Below are 16,123 nucleotides of genomic sequence, written 5' to 3'. Positions count from 1 at the left end.
AGCAAGGTGCCCCACACATACACAGACACAGACACACAATGTGTTTCTGACTTATATATTGTATATTTTCAAAGGGAGCAAACACATGCCAAATCCTGAGACAAAGAACACATGCATCTGCCGTAGGTCCACAGTCATCATCTACACATGTGCTTTTGAAAGCACACACGATGCCTGGAGTGGGTTGATGCAGTATAGATCACAGCTCTGTGTGCACCGTGTCCACATATATTACCTGTATTTGTGTGTGTGTGTGTGTGTGTGTGTGTGTGTGTGTGTGTGTGTACAGTCAGTGGGAACAAGTGAGCAACAGCAAATACAAAGTGCTTGCCTGTCTGTGTGATTTGCCACAATTCTCTTCAAAGCAACACAGCGAGCATTTGCATTTGTGTACACGGATTGTGTGCGTGTGCGTTATGCGAACGCCCTGAAACGTTATGTCTGTCTATAAGGCAACAGAATGAATTACGTCTATAGGGTCGAAGTGCTCGCCTGCGGCGTCTGAGTATAGACGCCGGCAGGTTCCATTATTCAGTGTTATTCATGTACCGACGTGGTACTTGTGCTCCATGTGCGAGGGAGCGGAGAACATGTGGAGGAAAGACAGGAAGTGGAGGAATGGCAGGGCGATGAGGACAAAGACAAAAGGCAGACTGATCAACATGGCAGGTTAACCATCCGAACACAAGTTTCAGGGCATTTTTTCGCTCCCGTCACATTTTTCCCCCCCGTGGCTTTAATTTTCACAGCAATATATAAGCAGGTGCCTACCTCCAGTTCTTACTAGTGAGAAAGAAACGACCTTTGACGACCAAAATCAGAGAGAGTTCATCCTTGGGTCCGGATTGGACATTTGGACATTTGTCCCTTCGGGCGTTGACTGACGGACTGTCTGTCAGAACTAGAATTACTGCCTCGCAGTGGTATGCCTCCGCCAACCAGTCATGCTGCAGTTTACATCCATGTCTGTCCAAAAGGTCCCCCCTTCATCATTTTGTCCTTTCACCGCGCAACGTAACCCTTGTTTAGCCGGGGAGGAGGGGCCAACCGACAACGTGCCTTCAATCCATCACGTCTTTCGAGAAGCAATCTCCCAGTAACTCTGGGTAATCCAGGGACCTCCCTGGAACAGCTTTTCAGAGACACTATCAACTTTTTACATAATACACTTTGGAAGAAAATAGTCCCCGGGAACACCTAGCTAGGTGGGAAAATATGTTTCTTTGACATGTGTGTGAAACCGCCCTTTGAAATATTTGTTTACACTTAAGTGACACAGTCAATCGTGCTCAATTCCTCTGTAAATAAAATGTATTACTGTCATTGTATTTGAGTGACGCCTGAACACATGTGGCAGGTTTAGTCTTATTAAAGCTAACACACCATCCACTTTCACAGCCTCCGGTAGCGACTGACGGCTAAATAATGTTTCTGGACATTCGACTGCACACTCAAATTGAACTGCTTAACTTTGTCTTCTCTATCACCTCTAAATTAGAGGAAAAGTCATATTCATCTAATCAATCAGCTGTTTGCTGATCTGTTGGTCCACAGCATCCGTCAGTAAATCCTACACCACCCTTGGGTGCCACAGTCTCTGGGATCAATGTAAATTTACACTTAATCAGACACATATGTGCACATATTCTCGCCATCGCGGCAGGTTTGAAGAGTTTGTGGTGACGTGCCCGTGCGTGTGTGTGTGTGTGCGGCAAACACATACGCGGAGAACGAGAGTGATGTGGATTAAAAGGACATTTGATTTATTGAGCTTTCTTTGAGAGAATGTCACTTCGGTCAGGGACTCTGTGTTTGAGCTGAGAGATCCGACTCTCCATGCATGTGTGTGTGTGTGTGTGTGTGTGTGTGTGTGTGTGTGTGTGTATCTCCCTGAGCCTTTCTAGCCTGAAGGCTTTCATGCTGTTTCCCAGACACACAGTTGTGTGTGTGTCTGTTTGTGTGTGTGTGCCATCTCCATGTGACACATGTCGGCTCTGCACACAAACCATGCGGCAAATTGATTGCGTACAGAAATGCTAATGCAGGCTTTACTGTCCTCAGCATGTTAATTTTGCAATTTAACTACGGGCATTGATTAAAGGGACAGTGCACGGTTTCTGCGTTGTTGTTTTTTTTACATTGAGCAAAGCAAGTTTGGTTGTGGGAGTAACAAGTCGGGGGGGGGGGGTGCTGACTCAACGCTTGCCGGTCATTTGTAACTTGGGCTCTCAAGACAGTGAATCCCAGCAGAGTGGAAATTGTCTGACGCAAAATTGGATGTTGAGAGAGCTGTTGTAGATAAATGCGAGCATATTTGAACGCGCGCAGACATGCATCCCTGTGTGTGTGTGTGTGTGTGTGTGTGTGTGTGTGTGTCTGTGTGTGTGCATCTCAGGTGGAGGTCATGTGAAGAGCATTGTATCCAGATCCTAAGACCCGTCGGCATCATTGCCGGCTTTCTTTACACGTCGGTGTTCTCGGCTCCGCGCCGTGCCAAGAATGTTCCACGTTGAATCCAAGCAGCTCGCCTCACTCCTACCAGGGCAGCCTTTTTTTAAACCCACCAGCACTCACACACTCACACACACACACACACACACACACACACAATCCAGACATTTATTTTGTGGAACACACACAAGCAACTGCCCGCATTGAAATAAGTAACACACCCACCACATGCACCAGAAATATTCATTTTTGTCTGATAATGATGATTGATGCCCATCCTGAAAAAAATTAGAACCGCCCCGCATCACAACAAATGGTGGTTTGCTCCATAAATCAATCGGTTGGGAGTGGCGGCCCTGAAGGCCCACATTGATCATCACACAGGGCCAAATGTTAGTATCTCCAAATCATTTATTCCGGGCACCATTTCATACGCAACATCTGCCCCACTGGCAGAACCTGTTCCTAAACAACTGCGCCCTTTAAAGCATGTGGCGACATGTCCTGTTCGGTGATGGATGTAAGAGCTCGTGCCATTCAAAAATATTAAGGAAGCTCTTTGTTATGTGATCAGATCTGTGCGTGCCTTCTGTCATCTGTGGAGGTTAGAGAGCACTTGAACCAGTGTGGGGTTCAGAGTAGAGGTCTGACATGATGAAATGGGGGAGATCTGTAAAAAAATATGGTTTAAAAAATCTATTCACCAGCATCCTTTGGGAAACGACGATGCATGTGTTAAATGCCCTCTGGCTCGGAGCAGGTTCGTTTACTTTGTTTTCCTGTACAGCTGTTCACTTATGCAGCTTCTCTTTAACGCTTTGAACGGATTCTGTTTGGTCTTCACTCTAAATATCTACAGGCTAATGGTACAATTACTACATTATTCCTTAGCAACTGGTATGTAAGTACTAAATGTGTTTGTCTATGAATGGATAGAGGGGAGTGGCAGTGCTCTGAGGATAAGAAAGCCACATCAATGAGGCAGCCTTAGTTCTGTCAATAAAGGATTTGATAGTACACAATGTTAGTTTTAATACATTTAATGGATACATTTTTCTTTTCTTCTTTGTATTTAGTGTGAAGATGTTTTTAAATGTATCAGCATGGTTCTTATCATGATTTAAGGGATGCGAATAGGAACATTTCAGCAATTGTTTGGGCCCCGAAAGTTAACGCACAAACATATGTGCGTTTCAATATTACAGTCTTCTTCAAGTTTTTTTTTTTTTCTGGTTTGCTTTTGCAAATTGCACGATGGACGTGCTGGAAACCCATTCCGACCAGCTAACGACCAGATCATTGATCGCTCAGGCAACTAATCAGGGCGTCACCGCTGCCCTCAGACCGAGCATCAAATGACTCAGACCCCTCAGGTAAAATCTGTAGTTTCCACATGCGTCAGCATGTTTGGAAAACACAATAACCAATTTCATTAATATAAATTGTGTCCCCTGCACCCTTGACTCCTCCATAACAACATGGAGCTGCATCACGCTCACACCGAAGAGGGAAGGAGAACACCAGCAAACAAACAAAACAAACTCCGCGTCTGTGTGATTCGAGTTCCACGAATCAAGACGTGAATCTCGCTCGGCCCTGATCCGCGAACAATGGAGCCGGGGGGGTTACGTCACACGGCGCCACAATGCCTACAGTGTCTCTGCCAGGGTAGCATCCAGCGACTATCTGACTGGCCCAAAGACAACATGATTAGACACAGTGGGCGCAGAGAGACAGGCACGCACCGAGAGACAGACGGGTATAAGCAAGTCGGATGTCCTTGAGAAGATAAGTGAGTGGAGGGGGGGGGGGGGGGGGGGGGGATCAAGGCTGTGGGAGAAAGGGAGGAGAAGAACGCCGGTCGTGGGATGGATTGAGAGTAAGGAGGAGAGAGAGGGAGACAGCTGATAAAGGGAGAGACGTGAACAGAGGGAGGGGAAAGAGGTAGAAATATAGTCCCCCCCCCCCCACCCCCGGTGTACCCTGTCCGGAAGGCAGTAAATCGCCCCGGTTCAATGTGTGCTCTCCAAACGCTGCCGCACATTATTGATGTATCAGTGTGTGTTAATGAGAGGAGCTGATGTGGCCTGATGAATCACGGCATAACAATGAGCCTCACACACACACACACACACACACACACACACGCACACACACGCAGAATCTGGCTCAAGTGTGTGTGCCGAACACGGTCATTTGTGGTTTGTCTCTGACCCAAACATGCACAGATTTTCGCCCCTCTCCCACACACACACACACACACGCACACACACACACACACACACAAACACACGCACACACACCAATCACATCACTCACTCACACAAACCAATTTGCAGTGGCTGGATGAACACTTGGCCCCGTGCTGCAGTTACAACTCCAAGTGTTATTCTATCCTGTTAACAGAAGAGAGGAGGGCTTCTACAGTCGGCTCCAGCAGGCTATTTTGGGTTTTCTCTTTGATATCCGATCGGCGGCTTAACATGCTCATTAGATCATATCGGCCCCGAAAACACGTGCTCATCGCACACAAATGTGCACACGCGAAATGATCTCTCTCCCACACTCACTGCTCACATTATCAAGTCACATCATTTGTTGGTGTTTGTGCTGATTGATTAGATTGTCTGACTGTGTGTGGGCGTGTTTTTTTATGTTGATGCGAGTGTGCGTAATTATAGATATACTTGTGCATATCTGCACTTAAAAACGTTTGCTCTTGAGTGTGTGTGTGTGTATGTGTGTGTGTGTGTGTGTGTGTGCAGGGCAAGCTGACCTTGTTATAAGCTGAGTGGGCTGTAGTGCTGGGGCATCATTAGTATGGGTTAGGTGAGGGTTAGAGGGTGTGTGTGTGTGTATGTATGTGTGTGTGAGAGAGTGTGTGTGTGTGTGTGTGTGGTGTGTGTGTGTGTGTGTGTGTGTGTGTGTGTGTGTGGTGTGTGTGTGTGTGTGTGTGTGTGTGTGTGTGGTGTGTGTGTGTGTGTGTGTGTGTGTGTGTGGTGTGTGTGTGTGTGTGTGTGTGTGTGTGTGTGTGTGTGTGTGTGACTGTAGCGGTGAGGGGGTGACAGAGTGGGGAGAGATGGGGAACGACAGCATAAGAGAAGAGGTAAGAGTGGGAAGGTGGGGGGGGGGGGTTAAGGGTTAGGCCGGGACACACAAACACACGTCACTCCTCACCGTCCGTCACTTCGAAGAAGGTGGCACATGTTTCAGGACAGACACACACACACACACGCACACACACAGACACACACACACACACACACACACACACACACACAAGGTATTCGATCCTCCTCTCCTACAATAGCCTCAAATGGCCTTCTGCAGTACAAAGGGAAGGGAACCTGAACCACCTGGACGCACAAGCACACACAGAAACGCTGCGTGGTTCGTGTGCCATTAGTTTAATTGTGGTGTCACAAGATGCTGGACTTCAAAGAGGACCAACAAGACACAACATGTTGATGGCCGCAGAACGCTATTTGTTAAGGATACCCAATACATAATACAAAAAACACAACAACAACAAAAAGTGCAGATAGGAGAGTTTTCCCAACTTTTTCTGGATCATTTTGGAGGTTTTGCACGATATGTGAGAAAGTCTGGAAACGATAGCACCAAACAAAAAAAAAACTAATATTATTTCCGTTAAAAAGTTTCATAATTCTAAAATTCAAGCAAATTGAATTGCGAATTTTCTTCCCAATAAACTCCCGTTAAATGAATATTCCACATCAACAAGTTATGTTCATTCCTAACACAGTTTGTTGGGGAGATATTAAGAGGGAACAAGCCCAATCTAAAAACAATGCAGTCACATAACAGGTCCTGTTACAACTGGTTCAGGTCTGATGTTACACCACTGACCCAGAAGGTTTCACCACTGGGCTTCTGGTGACACTCTGCACACGACTGCAACCTGACGGTGATCACATGGCTTTGGTGCCGCGGTGCACTTTGAGTGTTTCTCTCTCCGCCCGCCTGGGAGCTGTACCAAACCACTACTGACTCGGGCGTTGATGTCATTTGACATCCGAGCTCGATGCAAACACAATAATGAGCGTTGATGGCCTGCATCCTTAACACTGACACCTTGTCCCAGTGTGTCCCGGTAAAAAATGTGGTGTTCATCTCGCGTTATGAATTATAAGACTGTACCAGCACTAATGCCGTAATATGTCACACCGTTATCAGTTGCCTGCGGTGAAATCTGGGTGGAATTCATCTCGGAGCTTGAGGTACGTGGTGAAGATTGTGATCCTCTGAGTGTGATAAGAGTCGACGGAAAGCCACAGAGGAGGACACCAGAGTCAAATGAAGCCAATGTGACAATGGGAAAACAATGGGGAGCAACCAAAATACAAGACAATGCAAGAGACTATCAGCAACAGGATGCAGAATAAGCCAATAGTGGCCAAATGGTGCCAGTAGAAACAATAGAAGCCAGTTGGAGGCAAAGTGAATGCGAGCTGTAAGCTGGATGCTCTGAAGTGCTGCCAGGGGGAGGAAGAGGAGGAGGAGGAGGCTCAGGAATATTCGAATCGTTTATTCCTGGCCAGGGGTCAACTGGCCTTGGGCTGACGCTCAGAGAAGGAGGGAGGAGAGAGCACATGATGAGAATACACACTCACATACATCTTCTACATATACACACACACACACACACACACATAGCCAGGGGATAAGGCTCTCTCAATAACTTCAATATTGCAATAACACGCAATTGATGAGCCAACTGCAGAGGAAAGGAAGCAACCGCCACAACCGCCGTGTTTGCGTTTTCTGTTTTGATGTTTGATGTTTGCGCTGCATATTTACACGACGCTTTTGGTCTCTTTTGTTTCTCGAGCTGAAAGAAGTTTGACTTTTGGGGAAAAACGCCGCTCTTGTCACTGTGACATTTTTATTCTTTTTTCCCCCCAGCCGTCCACTCACAATGAAGGGAAGGGCGGGACAAATACCACAGAGACCAACCCCCACGTCTTGCGAGTGCTGAACAAAAGTCCTCTCGTGGATTCTGAATGAGACGCAACCGAAGCTCAACCTCATTGCCCGTCTGTGCTCTGCGTTTAACAATGAAAAGGGATTTAATTACTTTTTAAATTGTCATGTTTGTCATTTAAAAAAAAAAACTATATAGAGAATAATAGCCCAACAATAAAGCTTATTTATAGAGCCCTAAAAATCGGGGCAAATATTACTGCATATCGCACGGTTGAGCCAATATCACCAGAGGAGAATTCCCCCACCGTGACAGCCCCACTTGGGGTAGTTTCCCCTCTATGCTGACAAACACACACACACACACACACACATGGTACTTAACACAGACCCCTGTAAATCACCACCTGCAATGGTGAAGCTGGGAATGCGTCTCGAACCACAGTACCCCACGATTACCATAATAAATCCATCAGAGCGTGAGAAGCACCGAAGCCGTTTGGGACAGAAATGGTTTTGGAACAACGGGCTCGTGAGGCCGTTTCCCCTCGAAGAGCGTCCAACGTGCTTTACTACCGTAATTACAATACAGAGAGCAGCCGCCTCTGAGGCAGATGTTGCTTCCCACGCTGGAGGTTCCCCGCGTAATTACCGTGATGAACTTGGCACTGCGAGGTAATAAATATCACGGAACACACAAGCACACAAGCACGGGGAGACACACACACACACACACACACACTGCGCATGGAAGTGAAGGGAGGTAGGTGTGGGAAAAGGAACACAGACAGCTCAGGCGATGGGAAGCTCATACACGTATAGAGTGACTTCCTAAAAAGAAAATATGACACTTTTGACTATTTACTCATATACTCTATTGAGCTGTTGATAGAATGATGAAAGTGTATTAAACTATTATTACTAATATGAATTTAAACCTCGGCACAGAGGGGGTCCGACCTACAAAAGCACATTTTGTTCGTGGTTACTCGTGTGAGTGTGTGATTGTACAGTTCAGCCCTGCCTCTCCTTATCTGATTTCAGAAAATGCATTTCCACGTCGATTCCATATCGGCTTCACCGAGCCAACGGTGCCTCTGAAAAAACCCGCGAGGCATCGACATCTCGCCGTCGTTGATCTTCAACCTATCTGCGTCTCGCAAAGTCAATAACCATCACCATATGCAGCGCAGACACACTCATCGCACAAACAAAGTGTCTGTGTCTCACTTAGCTTCAATGAATAATTTTGCAATTACATTTAACATGCAAACACACACGAGCGAATTAGGCCGCACTGGGTTCCACTTGCCTTGGGGGGGGGGGGGGGGGGGGGGGGGGGGGGGGGGGGGGGGGGGGGGGGGGGGAGCACAAAGAGAGTAATGGCCCCCAGGATTGCAAATGAGGCGCCTCTTGACATTTTTATATCGCAGTAAATCACCACGCGTATGAGCCCGCTCGCTCGCTTGTGCCCGCTCGCTCGCTTGTGCTCACAGATTACCCGAGTGTGATGGGATGTGTTGACATGCGCCTCAACGGAGTCGTCACAACAGTCACATCGCAGGCTCCAGGTTGTGCCTCTGGTCAGTGGTGCAAATCTGTGTGCATTAAGATGGATTTGACTCCGCTTCCTGTTCGGCCATACGTACAGGATATGTTGTGTACCGGGAAGATGTGCTGGGATGTTTCCCAGATTCGGATTAAGTCCTGCACTAGAAATTACAGGCTGGGGATGTTCTCTATTGAGGATTTACAGTCGAGGATTAATCCGTAGTCTGGCAAGTCAACTATCAAAATCCAGTTACCCAGAACAGGCAGAAAATGGAGCTAAGACGACGAGAAGATGAGTGAGGTGTAGGAAATAGGAGGGAACTGTTTGATAGGAAGGTCGGAATGGGAACTCACCTGGTCTTTTTTCCATTTTTCGCCCTCGACTGCCACATAGTCGAACCTTCGATATTAATATGAGGATTTGCTTCTGGCAGAGCGACTTGTTGCTCTTTGGGCAGGGCTTGCGCTTGCTGGCGATCTGCCGGTTTGCCTGGGGGTCCTTGACCTCCCTGCGCTGGCGAATAAGGGAGCTGGCGAGAGCGGCCATCTTCCCAGCGCTGACCCTTCCGGCGCCTCACCAGCCTCTGGCGGCTCGGTGGCGCACAGGTGTCGGGGGGTACCGTGGGCCACCCCCCTGCCCGCTCACCCAGGGCGACGGAGCACCGCTGGTGGAGGGGTGCAGAGTGGAGGAGGGGGCTTCTGAGGATGGGCTGAAGCAGCTGGGAGAAGGGCAGGAAAAGAGATGGAGGAAATAGGGGTGGATCCCTCAAAGGCCCACCCAAAACCGAAAAGTGGTGCGCGTTGAGGTTTGGCTTGATGAGCGTTTGCCTTTAAAATGTCCTTCTGGTTGTGTATTCTCTGGCAGCGAGTGAGGTTCAGGTGAAGCCTTCATACGTCACTGTTCCTCTGTTGGGACAAGTCAGGTTGTTATCCACCCAAAAAACAGTGCACTGTGCCCTGGTGCCTCTGTCCCAGTCCGAGTGTACCCTTACCCTCCTCCTAAAGCTCCAATGAAGTTCGATTCAACCACGTCCGAAAAGATTCATCCACAGAACCATTCTATGATGAAACCACATCCCCCCCACCACCAAGACAAAAAGAAGAAGAAAGAAAAATCACATTTAGTCCTCTTAAGCCGCTCAATCCTGCAGCTCAGACGCCTGGACCTTTTCAGAAAAGAAAAACGCCTGAATGTCAACTCTCCAAAATAACAGGAGTGACACTGCTCCTTTTTTCTGTCCGTCCCTCACCTGGGAAATGTCTCCATCCGAAACAATGCCAGAAGTAGAGACTGTCCGACCTGAGGTATCAGCTCTGCGAGCTGGGTGGAGGACGACGGCGTGCGGATGGACCGAGTGCGGCTGGTTTCCCTCGCTGCCTTTGTCAGGCTCTCCTGGCGTCACCCTCGCTCACCCACACCCTGAGAGAAGAAGGGAAAAGAGGCAGGGGGGGCTTGATAAATCCAGCATCTCCCAGAGACAGAGGTGACATTCATCAGCGGCAGAGTGCGGGGATGGAGAGACAGACGGGGACACGGAAAGAACGAGGGGACGGGGGAGGGAGGGAGTGCAGCGAGTCCATCTATCCCCCCTATCGCATCGGGGCTCTCCAACTCTCTCAGCGGAGCGCAGCGCTGTGTGTCCTTCAGCCGCGCACGCTGCCTCGCAGATGGGAGAACGGGGGATGAATGAATGGAGGGAGACAGCGAGAGAGGAGATGAGGTTAAGAGGAATAAGGGAGGAGGTGGGGAGGGGGGGGAAGCTGGCAGGTATCCTTACGGTAGAGGTAGGTGCTGTCTTGCCCGCTGCTCATGCGAGAGTCTCCACCGGTGGGTGACAGCAGTCCGGTCTGGTTCTGTTGAGCCCGGCTGCACGGTGTGTGTCCATGTGAGTCCGCGTGAGAGAGGGTGGGGGCGGGAGGGGAGAAGTGTGTATCTCCCCGAACAAGGCACCTCTCTGCCTCGGCGCACACGTGTGAGGGAGAGTTTGTGTGTGTGTGTGTGTGTGTGTGTGTATGAAGGAGCGACACAGTGTGAAGGTGTGAGGGTGTGTGACAGAGGCAGCATGTATGGATGTGTGTGTGTTTGCGAGTGAGAGACTCGCTCTCTTGCTTGCCCCCCCCCCCCCCCTTCACATTGCATTACCGAGCAAGCACTGGCAATGTGCTTCACATGCTCTCTCTCTCTTTCCCTCTCCCTCTCCCTCTCTCTCTCATACACACACACACACTCCCTCTCTCTCTCTCTCTTTTCTTCTCCACTCTCACTCCCTCCCAAAAAATCCATTTCCCTAAACCCTCCCCTTTGCTCGTTCGATGTCTGCTATACAAAGTAGCTTCCTCCCCCTCCTCTTCCCCATGCTCTTCATCACTTCCCTCGTACCGTACCCACCCAGAGTGGGCCGGGCCTGGTCAGAGCTGGCGTGAACACCCCCCAAAAAAAAATCCATCCAAAAGTCCATTCCAACCCACCTCCTGTGCTGTGATGTTGGCTTAAAGAGACAAACTAAGCTTCCTGCCACGACAAGGACGTACAGATGCCGTGACACCGTCTGAGTCACCTTGCGTCACTGCAGTCACATCGTCCGTACGTCTGTCAAACGCACGTCAGTCAGCCACACGAACACAGTCCGCCACGCACACTCAGTGTTCAGGACGCGGTCAAGTCGAACAAGAGCACGGCAGCGGCAGTCAGAGCAGACGGGCTGTAAACAAGCCAACCGTTCGCTTTCATCCGAGGCACTTTATTTGGAGGTCAAAGGCGCGTTCACGTTCGTCTCCTCTTTCAAATTGTGTTTGTTTGAAGTGGCCACGGACACATTTTTGTCTTTCTCATCATCATTAATTTAGTAGAGGATGACAATGTCACGGCTTTAGGACGACGGCACTCAATGCGGAGCATCTGGACGAGAGGGGCCGCCGGTATTTATCGATGCAATTAGTGAGCTTTTCATCGCGGCCTGTTTATTTGTCAATCGATTATTTGTTGAAATATGATTGAAACGTTGCACTTTTGATTCACAGAATATAATAATGAATAATAAAATATCTTTGAAATAATTTCAATTGCGTAACCAAAACAGTTACCAAAGTTGCCAAGTTGCAGTTGTACAAATGACTCAAATTACACTAGGGGAGTTGAAAACATCCGGATGAAATGATTATTATTGTTTGTCTGCTACAGCATATATATCTGCTCTGTGAGTCACATGTCCTGTGTACTGTGACTTTACTCCATACACATCAGATGTTGATGCAAAGAACCCTCCACCCATCTAGTGGATCCTATATGGTTATGGATAAAACTAATTATTCAAATTTAACCATGTAGACTTTTAGTCTATATGGATAAAGTCTATATTTAGTCTATAATCCATTACTTACAGTTAAAGAAGAATTAGAAAATGTAAATGAGCGAGCTGGAGGAAAAAAAGAATACATTTGAATTGCGACCTTAACATCCAAAGTCAAATCTAATGGTGGACTTAGAGAATGATTACGCCTTTTAAAAAAAATGCTAATGTCAATTAGACGGTTTTAATCATTCGCTTATAGTGATCGATTTGACCCGGACAGACATGATCCCTATAAGAGGTTTCCACTGTCCGAGGCTTGAATTAAACTGTGATGACAGCGGAGCGGCTCCCCGGGCTGGGCCCCCGGAGCAGTCGCCGCTCCCCTGAGAAGGCCAATGTTAAATGATACTGGGATTCTGGGATTGTAGGCAGACCTGCCACTGGTCTCTCTCTCTCTCTCTCTCTCTCTCTCTCTCGCACCGTTTCTGCTGGCTTAGCAGGGATAGAGAGGAGAAATCCCTGCAGGATTTCCCTTAGGCGCACACACAAACACACTCAATCACCTATCACTACCGTATTGCAGTTTCCCGAGCTGTTAAATAACGTCATTATCTCTCTCTCTCTCTCTCTCTCTCTCTCTCTCTCTCTCTCTCTCTCTCTCCTTGTGTCATGGACAGCATGGATATCTTTCCCAACCCCCCACCCAAGGTCAGCCCCTCCCCACCTCGCCCCTTTCCCCAAAACCAAGCCCCCGAGCGTGGAAGTCGTCCCAACAACCTCCCGCTCCGAACCGCACCTCTTAAATCACACTTTTTGGGCCAGCGCTGAGACAGACGGTCCGCTAGACTGTGGGAAAATCCTGGCAGTATACATAGAGGGCGGATCTCCGTCAGGTGTGTCAACCCATTATTGGCTAACCCCCCAGTCTATAGACACCAATAGGTAAGGCGTCCTAACATGTCTGACTGTTCACTCACTCACACAGACACGCGATCCATCGCGTGATCCTCCTGGTCGTAGAATAAACAAGCAAGCGGAGGGCTGAAACTGGTACGGAGGTGAGATTTGGTGAAAGGGGTGAAGGGAAAACAGACGCTGGCTGATTGCAATGAAGACATCGCTCGGCGTGCCAAGACATGGTGCACGGTGCCAAGAGGGAGAACAGAGAGCCGCCAAAGAGACGGACGAGAACACTGGCCAAGATGGAGAGAGAGAGAGAGTTACTGAGTCAGTTTGCGTATAGGCCTCTTTGCAACATCTGTGTGCGCGAGCTGGCGTGTGTGTGTGTGTGTGTCTGTGTGTATGCCGAACATGAGTTTCCTTCCTGAGCGAGTCGCTTTTCCATCGGCAAATGCCTCTGAGGCTGACGCCACAGTCAGCCCTCCCTCCCTCCCCATCCCACCCCTCCGTCCCCTCATTGGGTCCAATGGCTTGCAGACGAGTACGAGTGGTGAGTGGTACAAATGTGTCATCCTTTGTACCACCGTGTGCTGATGTCGCGGTGACGGATAAGTGTCAACGAATTCCGGAGATCTTTAGCAGTTATCAATTAGCGCGGTAGCATTTTAGCGTAGTCAACATTTCAAGAGGCTGACTGGGAGATATTACGATGCTTCCATTTAATATGGACCACCTTGCGTGTTAGCATGGGCCCACATTAACAATATAATTCCCCGTGTTAGTCGGCCACAGTTAGCAAATGATCACTCCTTCTCCCAGAATTGCTTTGGCAGGCAGCATATTGCCAAAACTCATGAAACCATATGGAGACGGTTACTGTACAACATTTTCATAAAAACAAAAACAATATCCGTCAATCATCTTTCTCTCTGTGTCTTCCTCCCCCCTCCTAATCTCTCTCCTCCTCCTCATATCACTCCATGTCACCCTGTTTATTGCTCCCCCTGACTCAGAGGTGACTGGTCCTGTTTTGTCTCTCAGTCTAATCTCGGGCTCATTATGTAAAGGCGTGTTGGCTCATTTGTTATTTGTGGCTCCAATAACCCTGATTAAGGCTGTTTTTTCCCCCTCATCCTTTCTCTCTACCCCCTCCCCCCCCGCGCCTGTTATCGGGCGACATAAATGATAGCAACACTGCCCCTCTTTGAGAAGAGATTCTCCCTTCTGTTCTTAAGTAACAGTATAAACATATTTTCATACGCATGTTGAAGTATTGCGCTAGAACAGCTGTATGGAAACGAACAGCATTAAACATGACTAATACCAGCTGTCTAAAAGAAATATTAAAACTTGCCAAACTTAAGCAAATTCCAGATGCCCCATATTCATGTTTCTCTCCTACTTTCAGGGTGAGATGGCAAAGGCGACTGGTGGAGTTATTAAAGCGTATTGTCTTCTATAGTATTGTTTCATTGTTTCCACATATTTGAATGTTACGCAGATAAGATATGAATCGTTTTTTGTTTTGTTTTCCCTGAAACCCAAAAAACTGGAGGTCAGTGTTGGGTGATGCTTTTCACAATTATTTATATTTTGTATAGGAGTCCCCTCTAGTGGGTAGGTCTCACCAGCGGTGGCAGTGAAGGCAACATTCCTCGAAGGTGCATTCAAGATTGCTCTGATACGGGACAGGTGCAGCTGCTAGTGAGGCTGCTGATGTGACTTTTAGGTGTAATTCTTATGTCGACACACAGAAAGCCCGAAGCTCGAGGCGGATTCATAAAGAAGGACGGATGTTGGGGAAGAAAGCCGAGGAGGGAATTCGGGGATGACGACAAGATCGAAACGCACAAAAAAATCAATTCTTCGTGTCTTTATCGCATATCGAGCATTTACGCTGTATACATAAAAATTGTACCGCGTAGGCAGAGCTGTATGATGCACAGCTCAGGATCTCATCTCGACATCAGCAATTGCAGGGATGTCGAGGACGCGACCACATTACGGCTTTATATGTCAGCCTGTGTCCTGCCAGACTCGGTGTCACAGATAAATGCTCCCACCGCAGATAGAAAAACACACACACACAGCACATCTGTAAACATCTGTGTGTGTGTCGGCGTTGCTCCATCTGCGTGCTACCCCCTGCTCACCTCTATATCCCCCGATACAGCTGTGGATTAGAGGCTGCTAAACTATGCCTCAGCTGCGCTGCGCTGCCTCAAATAAGGCAATAATGCAGCATCCCTCTGTGTCACTTAGTGCCTGTTAAGCGGCACCAGTCGGAGACAAATGGGCCCCAAATTAGGATTGATATGGAGGGATTTTCTGCGGGGGAAACATAATGTAGGTATCTGCGGCACTGGCCTCCCTGGATGCTGGAAATAGCGCATGCTCAATGTAAATTATCCTGCTATCTTTATTGGTCCTTTCTGAAAAGCAAGGGTAAAACAAAAAAGAAAAAAAACAGCGACAAGCACTGACCCTCTGTCACTCTCACTCCAGCTAATCAGACAGCCACTCAGTCCAAACAGCAGCCGGCTGTCCCAGAGGCAGGTAGGCAGACAGCTCACCGGCCCGTCAGACGGAACTAGATGCTGCAGGGTGTGTGCGGCCGAGCTGTATTCTTACCCAGGACAAAGCCTGCGAGCACAACAACGCCACAATTACTCCAAGGCGCAGAGTACAATTCACACGACAGCCTCGAGGTCGCGGGGTTTATTGCTTATTGGAGAAAAAAAAATGAGGAAAGAAATCTAATTAACTACGTGCTTTGTTGACTTTTTAGTATCATTCATCCAGTCCCACCCAATTGTCTCGGTAATTTGCGGCCGTGCGAGGACACGACCGACCCGCAAACGGAGTGATGGTGCGAGTGCGTTAAAGTATTCCTCGCCTCATTTCTGTGCGCATCACAAAGCCAAGTGACAAGGCGGAGGCCCACAGACACACAAGGAACAAGCTCTGTGGAAATACAAGCTGGT

General features: G+C 48.3%; 1 protein-coding gene across 1 annotated transcript in view; it reads right to left on the bottom strand.

Annotated features, from left to right (window-relative positions):
* fgf11a (fibroblast growth factor 11a) overlaps positions 1-9,495 on the bottom strand; it is a 64,888-nt gene extending 55,393 nt beyond the window's left edge. Inside the window, exon 1 of the mRNA XM_034557773.1 lies at positions 9,301-9,495. Coding sequence (XP_034413664.1) covers positions 9,301-9,493 — 193 coding nt within the window. The 5' untranslated portion in view covers positions 9,494-9,495. The remainder of the gene's footprint in view (positions 1-9,300) is intronic.
* Between the last annotated feature and the right edge of the window lie 6,628 nt (positions 9,496-16,123).

The sequence above is a fragment of the Cyclopterus lumpus genome, chromosome 18 (genome assembly GCF_009769545.1).
Source record: "Cyclopterus lumpus isolate fCycLum1 chromosome 18, fCycLum1.pri, whole genome shotgun sequence".
Classification (NCBI taxonomy): domain Eukaryota; kingdom Metazoa; phylum Chordata; class Actinopteri; order Perciformes; family Cyclopteridae; genus Cyclopterus; species Cyclopterus lumpus.
The sequence above is the reverse complement of the archived record's forward strand: the minus strand, read 5'-3'. Positions and strand labels throughout refer to the sequence as shown.